Source organism: Brachyhypopomus gauderio, chromosome 1 (genome assembly GCF_052324685.1).
Source record: "Brachyhypopomus gauderio isolate BG-103 chromosome 1, BGAUD_0.2, whole genome shotgun sequence".
Classification (NCBI taxonomy): Eukaryota; Metazoa; Chordata; class Actinopteri; order Gymnotiformes; family Hypopomidae; genus Brachyhypopomus; species Brachyhypopomus gauderio.
This window is the reverse complement of record NC_135211.1, coordinates 53,390,811-53,404,624: the sequence shown is the minus strand read 5'-3', so window position 1 is coordinate 53,404,624 and position 13,814 is coordinate 53,390,811. Positions and strand designations below refer to the sequence as shown.

At 41.0% G+C, this 13,814-nt stretch overlaps 1 protein-coding gene across 7 annotated transcripts in view; it reads right to left on the bottom strand.

The window, feature by feature from the left end:
* Positions 1 to 13,814, bottom strand: part of LOC143525379 (NACHT, LRR and PYD domains-containing protein 3-like) — a 58,093-nt gene that overhangs the window by 18,705 nt on the left and 25,574 nt on the right. For all 7 annotated transcript variants that reach the window (XM_077019303.1, XM_077019284.1, XM_077019292.1 and 4 more), the window contains 2 exons: positions 4,097 to 4,301; positions 1,916 to 3,659 (listed from right to left, as the gene is read on the bottom strand). In XM_077019303.1, the coding sequence (XP_076875418.1) occupies positions 1,916 to 3,659; positions 4,097 to 4,301 (1,949 nt within the window). The remainder of the gene's footprint in view (positions 1 to 1,915; positions 3,660 to 4,096; positions 4,302 to 13,814) is intronic.

Below are 13,814 nucleotides of genomic sequence, written 5' to 3'. Positions count from 1 at the left end.
GTTGCACAGCTGCAGTGTGAGTTGGAATGTTTTTTTTCTTTTGAGATGGAGTACAGGAAAAAAGAAAACAACAAAAGAAAGACCAAGGAGAGGGCAGCATATGTTTTTGCTGCTATCAGCGATTGTCCCTAGCGGTTGCTAGCAGTCTTTCCGCCTAGCAATTGACACATACACATGAACAACCCCCCCCCCCCCCCCCCCCCCCCCCAATGCTCAACAAGTTTCATCCCCCCCCACTCAACAACTTTATTTCTGGTAGCCCTCAGCAATAATTGGTATATAAGAAGTAGCTCCTAATTTCAAAAAGGTTGGTGACCCCTGGTGTATATACTTCAATCAGCGCTCTCAAGTCTCACGCATTGAGAGTGTGACACACGCCAAACTTCCGATTTCACACTGCGAGAAAAAAAAATCTGTTTGTTTACCTATGATCCATCCCTCCACTGGCGACCGATCGCGATATACAAGTTACGTTCGCCACCCCCCCCGCTCAACAACTGAGATATATATATCTCAGTGGCGGATGCTGGTCTTTCAAGAAGGGGAAGCTCAATTTGGGCTTGAGTGATAGAAGTCAGTCTCCAAACACAAGCAGCTACAACAAAAACCACCAGAAATAAAAGCTCGATTTGTCGCTAGTCGTTTTTAATGAAGAAAATGCCGCTAAGAGGATTAGGAAAATCTCCGGTTCAACTCAGAACATTGACATTTTAGGGGAAGCTGAGCTTCCCTTGCAGTCTTAGAGCAATCGCCACTGATATATATATATATAAAGCATACCAAGCATTTTTTTTCATGCATTCTATTCTCTTTGTGGTTCGACCCAGTTTGTTTAGTTCACTGCTCTCCTGGATTCTCCCTTTTTGTACCTCTGCCTGGTTTTTCTTGTTTTTGTGTATTCCTGACCTGGACTGCTTTTTTGACATTAACTTTGGATTACGTCTGGATCCCTCTGCCCAGTTGTTTCCTCCATTTACTTCAGTAAACAAAGTGTGTGTAAGTCTGTGTGCGTCTGCAATTAATATGAACCACGCATCACAGTATATTGTAAAATAGGATGAAATTAATTGCATTAACAGATTAAAAAGTATCAAAGCAGAGGCCAGTAACTAGTGGAGGCTTCTCCCTGTGCTTTGTAATAAACTACTGGCATGGTGAGGTCTCATATACATTCCTCATCTATGCTTAGCTCTGAACTTTGATATAATATTCTCAAATGTATGTGCACAAGCACTGAAAAAGTTGATTAATCATAATGTCATTTTAATATTGGGGTATTTGTCATATGTGTAAATGAAATGAAAAGATATTACCACATTTTCTTTCACAGTAGTGTTGATGTGGACGTCTGGATGTGGAACACATTGTGTGTGTGGAATGAATTAAGCTACTAAACTATTAATAAGCTATTAAACTACTAATAAAGTGTGAAATTGTCTTTGTGTGGCCGTATATTTGAATACATTATTATTTTTAAAGGAAATTGACTTTTTAAAGGACATAAATCTTTGTCTTATCTAAATATTTGTCATGGTAGGCCGGCCCAGATCGATGTTCATTTTTTATATTGGGGTATTCGTCATATGTGTATATGAAATTAAAAGATATTACCACAAGAAAAGTGTCCTGATAAATAACCTTATATAGTGGTGTCAGTATCTTGTGAAATAGTTCTTTAATGTAGGGTCTCTCTACTCTTTTCTCTTTCTCAGATGTTCTCTCTCTCCTTAATGTAGGTTCTCTACTCTTTTCTCTTGAATCTTATTTCTCTTTTTCTTCTTTTTTTAATGTAGGGTCTCTCTGCCCTTCTCTGTCTCTAAAGTTCTCTCACTCTCTTTTTGATTTGTCATTTGTCTTCTGAGTCAAGAACACCCAGTGTTAGGTCCACTGTTAATCTCTAAATGAAAATACTCACATGGCTTTTCTGGATGCTTTGACCACTGGCAGCAGTCTAAGTAGACATTCCTCTAATGGGACATTGCTCAGGTCAAACTCATCCCGCTTCTCTTCTGAGTTCAGCAAGACAAATGCCAGAGCTGACCACTGAGCAGGAGAGAGCCTGACTCCACGGAGACCAGAGTCACCTCCTCTGCTCAGGTATGTTTGGACTTCCTGTACTAAAGAATGATCATTCAGTTCATTCAGACAGTGGAACAGATTGATGAATTTCTCTGGAGAGGGATTCTCCCTGATCTTCTCCTTGATGTACATGACTGTTTCCTCATTGCTGTGAGAGCTGCTTCCTGTTTGTGTTTGTAGTACTCGTAAGAGAGTCTGATTGGACTCCAGTGAGAGACCCAGAAGGAAGCGGAGGAAAAGGTCCAGATGTCCATTTTGACTCTCTAAGGCCTTGTCCACTGCACTGTTGAGGAGTGTCTTGAGAGAAGGGTTTGTGTTGGTGGAGATGAAGGTAATAAATACATATAAAGCAGCCAGAAACTCCTGAACACTCAGATGTACAAAGCTGAACACTTTCCCCAGGTGCAGCCCAAACTCCTCTCTGAAGATCTGAGTGCACATTCCTGAATACACTGACATTTCTCTGACATCAATGCCACTGTTTCTCAGGTCTTCCTCATAGAAGATCAGGTTGCCTTTTTCCAGCTGTTGGAAAGCCAGTTGTCCCAGTGCCAAAACATGTTTTCTAGTTTGTTGAGTGTCAGTGTGACTTTTCTGATCATACTTTTGGTCCTTGTGTTTGATGTGAAAGATCAGGAAGTGTGTGAACATCTGAGTCAGAGTCTTGGGGATCTCTCCACTCTCTGCTTTACCCAACATCCTCTCTAGAACAGTGGCTGCAATCCAACAGAAGACTGGAATGTGGCACATGATGTAGAGACTTCTTGATGACTTCATGTGTGAGATGATTCTGTTGGCCAGACTCTGGTCACTGATTCTCTTCCTGAAGTACTCCTCTTTCTGAGGGCCACTGAACCCTCGAACCTCTGTTACCTGGTCAACACACTCAGAAGGGATCTGATTGGCTGCTGCTGGTCGAGAGGTTATCCAGAGGAGAGCAGAGGGAAGCAGATTCCCCTTGATGAGGTTTGTCAGCAGCACATCCACTGAGGTCGATTCTGTTACATCCCACAAGCTCTCATTGTTCTGGAAATCTAGAGGAAGACGACACTCATCCAGACCATCAAAGATGAACAGAATGTTGTGGTTTGTATAGTGAGTTGGTTTTAATTCATGTGTTTCTGGAAAAAAGCAATGAATAAGCTGCACCAGACTGAACCTTTTCTCTTTCATCAAATTCAGCTCCCTAAACGGAAGTGGAAATATGAAGAGAACATCCTGATTTACATTTCCTTCAGACCAGTCCAGTATGAACTTCTGCACTGAGACTGTTTTACCAATTCCAGCCACTCCTTTCGTCAGCACAGTTCTGATGTCTTTGTCTTGTCCTGGTAAGGGTCTAAAGATGTCACTGCATTTGATGGGTGTCTCCTGTGTTGCTGGTCTCCTGGATGCTGTCTCAATCTGTCTCACCTCATGTTCATTATTGACCTCTCCACTCCCTCCCTCTGTGATGTAGAGCTCTGTGTAGATCTCATTCAGAAGTGATGTGGTTCCATGCTGTGAGATTCCTTCATTAATTTTCTGACATTTTTCCATCAGTTTGGATTTGAGTTTTCTGTAGCAAGCAGGGGCCAGTTCTGATAAAGAGGAAGACAACAGCACACATGTTAATGTCTTTAGGATCAATCATAACACTCATCACAGGAAATACAAGAAAAGACATCATTATGAGTAGATTTTTAGTCCCCATAGATTGGCAATGATGCATTGAGGAAATTGAAGTACTGTAAGTTTTAAATTAGACGTAGGTTAGAATGTCTGGTGTCTGGCCATGATACACTTCTAAAGAATAACAATGTATCCTCAAAACTGCAACATTCTACAGTCACATGACAACAGTGATAAATGTAGGAGAGTCTCGATTCTGCACCTGAGCAGACTACACTGAAGGGAGGTTAACTGAGGACAGACCAACACTGATTTAAGATCCTCATTGTGAACTGAGATTCACCAACAGTGTCCTCCCTCTGAAGTAATAAAGTGATGTTATGATGTCATGACCCAGAGCTCTTACTGGTCTCTAGTGTGTTAGCGAGGTCTGTCTGGTTCATGTTCCTCAGGACATGCAGTGTGATCTTCAGCGCCCCCTCTCTGACACTGCTCTGATCCTCCTCATCCTCCACCTGTCTCTCAGTGCATGCTGGGTAATCTGGACTCAGTAGATTCTTGAACCTCTTCAGCTCATTTTTCACCAGAGAGATGATTTTGTGCTCCAGCTCCTGAATAAACAGTATCAGTAAAACTACAGTGTTACAGACAGATGATTATAACACAGGATAATCCATTAAACATAAGAGAGGACTGAACTGAGAGGGACTGGGTGGTCCTGTGGACATTATGGTTTATTACAAAAGTAAAAAATTTAAGGTAGTTTTATAAATCCATATCACAGTTGCTTTATAAGTTTGAGTATCAAACTGGTAATTGGTATTTATATAAGCTAAATTACCAATAGACATTAAAGCAGGGATGGGCAAACTTTTTGACTTGCAGGCCACAATGGGTTCTAAAATTTGACAGAGGGGCCGGGTCAGGAGCATTTGACATGCAACACTTTCAACATTCAAAATATATTACCTAACGAAATACTCAAGCTCAATAATTTCTAATTGTTTTAAACCCTGCAAAATCATAGACAGATTGTTCTGAGAGATAGACTGCATTAAATATCCTGCCTGCAGCTAAATCTTGAAATTGACAGAGATGTGCAGCGTGTTATTTAAGCTACTGTAACCCTGCAGTGCGTAAATGCACACATTGCATGTAACGACAGATTAGAAAACAGAAGGAAAGACGAACCCAATGCCGGTAGAGCAGACAAAGCTCACGGCGATTAAACGAGTCAGCATGAAAGTAATACACGCCCACAAACAGAGGCAGAAAAGTAAACACAAAAGACGCGGAAAACTCAACGTGTGTGAAGGAAATATTGATTATATTCATGTGTGATTCATGTTAATGATGTTCATGAAGACACTATAGTCCAGGTAATCTGGCGTACCGGGCATATGCCCGGTGGGCCGACAGTCCTTGAGGGTCGATGGATTTTTTTTTTTCTAAGAGACCGGCCCACAATTTAGAGGGGGTGGCCCATTGGTCCATATTCAATATAGACAGTGGACTGAATCAATCAGGATATAGGCCAAAAGCAGCCCCACCCTTTCTCTGCGTGGTCAGCTGTAACTCCCACTACGTTCAGTGTTGAGTGTGGTGTTAAAGGAGAGGCAGCATGGAATAACAGAAGTGGCAGACAGGGGGTACGGAGAAGTTACGTGCAAAAAAAAAGAGTCTCAATGTAGATGCTACAAAATGTGTAAAAATCACAGGTGAAGACAGCAGCAGCAGACAGAGAGAGCAGCAGCCAGAGATGCAGGCTTGTGAAAGAGAAAGCAAGGGACAGACTGAGCGGGAAAGTGTAGTACGTAAGCAGGTAGTAACGTTAGTATAACACAGGGACTTTATTACATGAGAATGATGAGCAATGGCGATTGATTAGTATCAGTGTTATATATTGGTATTTGCATACTTCCCAAAATCTGGCAGCCATGCGCACTTATTCTGATAAAATAGCAAATGGTCAAGACTGAGAAGTGTTGGATGAGCAGCAAGTGTCCATTTTAGGCTATCATAGCGTTTTAGATATTTAGGTTAAAGGCATGGGCGGTTTGTTAATTAGGGCGATGGAATTAACCACGAAAGGATGAAAAGGAAGTTTTTTTCTCACATTCTATCACGGCATTTTACTAGCTATGCCTGTTCTGGACAGTTTCTCTTGCCTCTGAATGCCATTGTCCAATCAGCATTGAGGTGCATTCCCTGTAGTACCAACCCTTTTTGGGCGATTTTAGTCTGACTGAAAATCACCCTGATTGCTCTGGTAGACTCATATTAATGATTTTTTTTTTTTTTAAGTGTAGTCACTGCAATGCAATATTTATGGGTTCCGGGAGGGCTTGCACTTACGTGCTTGCGTCAGACGTAACGTAGGGAAAATAACGGCAGCTAGCGATCTGCTCAACACGGCCAGCGTTCCTTCAACTCAGAACAATCCAATCGTTTCATTAAGAGAAGTGCCATTCTGTTGTCGTAATAATCAAGATAAACTAGCAACGAAGGAATTAGGGCCATCGAGACCAAATTTAAACATCAAACAAGTGAAGTGTCTACAAAGGGAGGAAAAGAATATAACCGGGGATTTTCGCGAAACTGGTATGAACGGAAAACATGGCTAGCAGGCTGTGAAGTAGCTAGCGCCCTGTTCTGGTTTCCCTGCTGTAACGATTGCAGCAGGGTGAAGGATGAGGCACGAGTCCCACGTGAACAGCAAACGTCACTTTAATTATAATACACAGCGCAGACAGCGCACATAAAACACGATTACACTGAACGTGTTAGACTCAAACAACAACGAGCACAAGACACTGCGCGAACGCACATTAAATAGACAAACCACATAAACCCCAAGTGATGACGAGACGAGCCACAGGTGAGATGGATTAACACAAGACGTAACTGCACCCACGGAGATCCACAGACGCAGACGATATATTGGTGCACAAATACTGTACAGTCTATAGGCCTAATGTAAAGAGAAATATATATTTATGATTATATTTTCATTGGTTAAGTCAGTTTTTTATTTACCCACTGAAATGCTCACCTTGGATGTCATCACAACAATTGCCCCCCCTGAGATATTTGTCAGAGGCCGCCACTGGTTAAAGGTATTGTAGTGTCCATATGCAATGGATTTGATACATATACAAAATAATGTGTTGTTAGTAATCCAGGACACTGTGGGCACTAGTAGGATGTGAGAGGTATGTAAAAGGGATGAAGAAGAGTACAAAAAAGAAGTAAAGTATGTCCTCTGTTCCATATACTCCTGTGTGGTCTCCTGAATGGTACTGACACTACAAAGTGGCGACGAGAGAAGGAGTGAAGATACAGACATGGCTCTGCTCTCCTTGCAACCTCCTGCTGTGTTCCTTGACTGCCCAGGCGTACCAAAACTTCCATTTGCTACGTGGAAAACGCTATTCGATAACTACTTGCTTGCTGTCAGGGGAGGCAACTTTCCCACCGAAAGGAAGAGAGCCTTGCTTATTCACTGCTTGGGAACGGAGGGTAACCGAATCTACAGCACCTTACCACTCGAAAAAGATGACTATGAGGGCTCCGTAAAGGCTCTGGAGAAGCACTTCAGTCCGAAGCTGAATATTGTAGCAGAAAGATACCGCTTTAGACAAAGAGCACAAGCTGTAGGTGAGTCAATTGTTCATTATGTCGCAGCATTGCGTGAGTTTGTAAAAAAATGTCAGTTTGGAGCTATGGAGGATGAAATGTTTCGGGATCAAACTGTAGAGAAAACAAACAGTTCCCGCATCCATGAAAGACTTTTATTTGAAGAAGGTTTGACACTGGATAAAACTCTGGATGTAGCCAGGCGTACTGAAGCCGCCATAGCTGATTCAAAAGTGATTTTTGTGACTGATACAAAGTCCGTTGCAGCCATACAAGTGCAAAAGAAGGCACGTAACCCAAAACAAAAACTTCCTCGTAAAACTGATGGTGCTACGTCGTGCTACTGTTGTGGTGCTGCTGAGCGCAAGGCAAATGACAAGTCATGCCCTGCGAAAGACTCTAAGCGCAACTCGTGTGGAAAATTCAAGAGTATGCAAGTCCTTTAATGAAGGATGCAAGCCAGTTAATGAAGTTACTGTACCTGAAATGTGTGTTTTAAGTGTTGAAAATAATTTCATTGCTGATGCAATTAAGCTAATGTGCCCTGTTAGCATTACCATACCAAATACTACTGCTGCATGTAATGTGAAATTGCTAGTTGACACAGGATCTGGCATTTCTATACTACCTGAGAGTAGGGCTGCACGATTAATCGTATTTTTATCGTTATCGCGATGTGAAGTTTCACGATAAACACATCGAAAGAGCCACGATAACTCCTTGAATAACAGCAAACTCAAATTGCGTTATCCTCGTCCAGCAATAGAGGGAGCTATTCGCGCTGCAGACTATGATCACGTGACGTAAGTAGGCAAGAGGCAGAGTGAGGCAGAGTTGCCAGGTTCGCGGTTTTCACGCCAAATTGGGCTTGTTTGAAAATCCAGCCGCGGGTAAAAATTCTGGGGCCGCAGGGTGCGGTTTTTTGGGCTACTTTTGAGTTGGGCTACTGCGGAAGTTACAAGTCAACACTAAGAATCGATCGCGATATAATACTTAATTTGTCTCCATTTCACACTCGCAACCCCCACCCCGCCGACAACTTACACTCGCAGATTTTGTGCGGAAAACTTTTGTAGGACCTGGCAACCCTGGAGTGGGGTGAACACGCTCATCAGACACGCGATTTGGTTTAAGCCTGGTTTACACTTGATGCGGTGCGAGGGTCCGGGAGGCGAAAATAACGTAATCGCGGTGGCTTCGCCCGTGTGCAATTGCCTCGCGCGCTGTCGATTCACGAGGTCGTGCACCTCTCGAATTTTGTAAGTTCGCGCGCGCCGCGTCTCGGCGCAATGAGAACAGTCATGTTTGCAGGGTTCATACACCTATACAAGGTGGAATTCAAGCACTTGTACGTCACTTTCAAGGTCCATTTCAATAATTCCCAGCACGTTATTGAATTAAATATTTATACATATACTCTAAATGATTCGAAATAATTCGCTTTTTTATCACATTATTTAAAGTTATTATTTATTTAAAGTTCGCGCGCGCCGCGTCTCGGCGCAATGAGAACAGTCATGTTTGCAGGGTTCATACACCTATACAAGGTGGAATTCAAGCACTTGTATGTCACTTTAAAGGTCCATTTCAATAATTCCCAGCACGTTATTGAATAAAATATTTATACATATACTCTAAATGATTCGAAATAATTCGCTTTTTTATCACATTATTTAATGTTATTATTTATTTAAAGTTCTCGCGCGCCGCGTCTCGGCGCAATGAGAACAGTCATGTTTGCAGGGTTCATACACCTATACAAGGTGGAATTCAAGCACTTGTACGTCACTTTCAAGGTCCATGTCAATAATTCCCAGCACGTTATTGAATTAAATATGTATACATATACTCTAAATGATTCGAAATAATTCGCTTTTTTATCACATTATTTAATGGATATTTATTTTCAAAACGCCCAATCTTAACGTCTTCACGTTCTCTCATGTTTCGTCCTGGAATTACAAGAGGCTCGTATATGTTAACGTAATACAAGAGAATTGTTCAGTCAGACAGATATTTGTTGTGAAACGAAGTAGTTACAATTTCAAGCCTTTTCAAATACTTTAGCCTAAATTCCAGCACTTTTCAAACCTGAAACACAAAGCAACATTAAAATTGGTCAGGTAAAAGTTCATTCCCCTGTATTTGAGGGGTGTTTTTTTATACTACTAGGCCTACATATCGTTTCGGACAACACTGCAAAGAATGTGACACGGCAAGTTTAAACGCTTCCGCCGTTCGCGGAGGTTAACGAGGTGTGCGGAGTCGCTCACTCGTGAAAGTATAAACCTAGATTGAATCTATTGTTGAATAAACCTGCAAAATATTGGGAATTATTCTGGATTCATTACACAGTAAAAAACAAAACAAATTAACGTGCTGCTGTTCAGAGAGACACTACATTTCTGTATTTTAATCTTAATTTATCGTGGTTCACATCGATATCGGGATATCCAACAATGTTATCGCACATCGCAATTCTAGTCCATATCGTGCACCCCTACCTGAGAGTATCTACAATGCTAATTTTAGCTCAGTTAAATTGCAGAGTTCAAAAGTGCAGCTTGTGACGTATTCTAAGCAAAAACTGAATGTGATAGGGTGTCTTCGAGCTGATGTTACTCATAATGACAGCACTGCATCCACTGACTTTTACATAGTGAAGTGAGGGACACCTATACTGGGCATGGACCTGGTTACTGCTCTCCAGCTGCAGATTAAAGGAGGACAGTTACTAACACAGGCGTCACAAATCTGTGCAACTCTCCATCAAGCCAAAGCTCCACCTACTCACTTTGAACATGATGGTGGGTCACCTGCCACGATCGGATGTGCGAGAAACTTGTGCGTGTGCACAAAGTGAAGTTCCGGCCTGATACGACAGAACCTCAGACACTTACCTCTTTCAGTTCGCGATGCTGTCTTCGAGGAACCCAAGGACTTGGAAAAACACGGCATAATTGAGAAAATTGATGCGTCTGAATGGGTCTCTCCAATTGTAGGCACCAAAAAGAGAACTGGTGGCATACGCATGTGTGTTGACCTGAGGGAACTCAACAAGGCCGTGATTATGGATAGCCATCCATTGTTACTGATTGAGGACATTCTATCAGAATTGTGTGGCGCCGTAGTGTTCTGAACTCAACATGTAATGTGCTATATTAGGCATATGCATATCTATGTATTAGTTTGTATATTACTCATCGAATGTAATAATTTTCATGTGTGCTTATGTGACCTCACATTCATGCCTGTCTGTGCATTATATGTGATTTATTGTCCAAAAGTGGAAATTAAGAATGGCTCAATGTGTAGACTAATAGAACCAAATTAATACTTATTTAGGCAGAGAATGTAAGTCAAATTATTTAGGAATTCCCTTTGTCTTCAAATTGTGCTAATCTATCTTCTTTGGTTAAGTCATTAACTAGACCTGGAAAGACGGACCCCCCCTCGCTCTCTTTCTCTCTCTCTCCTCTGCATAGGTAATGAATATTCAATAATACAGGGACAATGGTCAATGAGATGATGACCAAGAAAGTGCCTTACGATGATGCCCCTAAAAGTTGGTTAAAACCCCTTGCTCAAGGAGAGACAATGAGCTTGGCAGCCTGGTAGATTTGGAAGGACTTGAAACTTTCACCAGACTCGCCAAGACTCAAAGACTCGAACTCGTTGGAAACACGCCAAACCATCTTGACCAACAGAGTGCTGGACTCACGCCGAACACCGCAGAGTCCAGTAGAGCGATGCCAAGAGACCGCCTCTAAAGCTCTCACCGAGTCCAACAGAAGATTCTACTATATTATATTTAATTTTCTTTATTTTACGTGTCGTTGTCAAACGTTCCTTTATTTCGTCTCGTCTTTCAAGTCAAGCGAATTTTCTTTCTCAGTCAAGTTATCTGCACAAGTTTGTCCACGCCCTCCAGCTACGACTGTGACGTCACCGCTAAGTCTTCGCAATTTGAGCCGTCTCACGTGACCTGCTCCGCAAACCTTAGCCATCTCAGGAAACGAGCCGTGAATGCTTTACTGATACATTACTAATACTGTCAGGTTCATCTAGGTTACAAGAAGTATTCTTTGTTCAAAGAGGGAAGATGTCCATATGCAATGAGTTTGATACATATACAAAATAATGTGTTGTTAGTAATCCAGGACACTGGGGGCACTAGTGGGATGCGAGAGGTACGTAAAAGGGATGTACGAAAAAAAGAAGTAAAATATGTCCTCTGTTCCATATACTCCTGTGTGGTCTCATGCTTTATTCTGAATGGTACCGACACAACAGGTATGTTGAAAGACTGCATCGTTGTTTGTATCTGTAGCCTCTATGCAGTGGTTCAACGTGTTTTAAAAACTCAAACAAGTGAAATTACATATTTTAAAACTTATAAATGATAAATAAAAGCTTTGCAATTTAAGCATGACTGCAGTAAGTGTAAAAAATATAAAAAATAGCAAAATATATGCCCACACTTAATAAGACTAAAATGGTGTCAAATGCTTTTAAGACATATTTGCGTTGCATGAATTCATAAAGCACCTTTGTTTGTAGCCGGATAGCTGTTTAAAGGAGGGAGCACCTTTAACCTGACGAATTAGAATTGAGCTGTTATATCAGAGAAATTCAGAAAATACATATTAGAGATGATTTCAATAAAGTCATTAAAGTGATTGTGATATAATAATGCTAAGATTGAATCCAATTACTTTAACCAAACTTTTTTTCCCCCACGTCGTACCCCACATACATAAATTACAAGACGGTTGTCCTCCGCTAATTATGAGGGGCCGGTCTAAACCAAAAATGTCCCAGTCCAGCCCTGCTATAGTCGAGTAGGTTCTGGCTGTATATCTCACCTCTGATGCTTAGCTCCTCTGTGGGACTTATTGAGGTTCCAGAGAGGAGGTCCTGTATTATCTTGAACGCCAGTTACTGGCGTGGGGCGGTATTGAACTTGAAAATAACAGGTGTCGTTTACCAGACAAATTTGAGTGTCTAGCATTTGTCTAGCATCAGCAATATAATTTAAAATCAAACCAAAAAATCTATGTGCGATTTTCTCCATAGGATGTGTTTAACATGTGCTTAAATGCCACTGTCAAAAATGGTTAAGTTCTTTCTACTCTGTTCAGTTTAAAATGTGTAGTATAATATTATTTTTCCTAGAAAAGTGTTTTCTTTTTTTACTATTTATTTAATTATAAGTATACAGGTGGCACCATTGGTGGTTACCAGGCAGGGTAACTGAGTGATTGGGAATTTCACCCTCGGCTGGGAGTCGAGCACCAGGTGGCCGTGCATAACTGTGGGCCGACGAGCATACAGTTCGCATAAAACCAGTGAGAGTGAAGGTCACGCTCTGTGTGAGTGTTTGTTGTTCTAGAGAGCGTGGGTGAGCTAAATCTGTTTTTAACATTTTCTTTTTGTCTTATCTCCTTTTTATGTTTCTTTTATTTATACTGTAAAGCACTTTGAGTTGCATGTATGTATGAAAGGTGCTATACAAATAAATATTATTATTATTATTATTATTATTATTATTACAATATGTTATATATATATATACAGGAGTGAAAGCAAGAATGATTTTAACCCGTATAATATAAAAAATGGTTATATTACAGTTATGTGATTACAGTTACCTCTAGCTTGGCTCGACTTGAAACTCCATGCTTAAAGTCTCATGGAAGACAAAGCTTCAGACTATTCTCCATCCTGGTTCCAAGATGATAGAACAATCTTCCATTAGCTGCTAGAACTGCAGAGTCTATTGCTATCTTCAAGCGTTGACTGAAGACTCACCTGTTTGTTGAGTTCTTACCAGAGCACTAACTCAGCTGATACCACTTGCCGTTGTTCTTAAATTGTATGTCTGTCTATGGTTATTTGCATTAGGTAATGCATTAGCATTTGCACTAGGTAATGACATTGACTCCTGTAGTTTAGTAGTAGTCTGACTCAATGGTGTCTTGAATTCTGGCCTATCCATACTATTACCTAGGATGTATTCTGTGATCAGAAGCAAAGCACTTTGTAAGTCGCTCTGGATAAGAACGTCTGCTAAATTCCGTAAATGTAAATGTGCAAACATTTGCAAACAGAGTTTCATTTATATATAAATATTAATTATAATATAATTAATTCATAACATTACCCGTATTTTCTGGACTATAGAGCACACCTCAATATAGGCCGCACCTACAAAGTTTTTTATAAAATGGAAAATGTTGTATAAGCCGCACCGGGCTAAAAGCTGCATATATCTACTGAACTGAATAAATTTAACTGAACTGATCAGTTTCTGAATGATGCTTGTAGCATTTCACGTGAGACAGATTTGGCTTTCTGCCGGTGTTGTGCCCAGTTCCGACTCCCCTCATTCATCCGTGCATAAAGACGCTACAGATTATATTGTCAATTTACATTTCTATGCATAAATAAAAGCTAAACTTTAATTATCCATCACAGCAAATGGCACG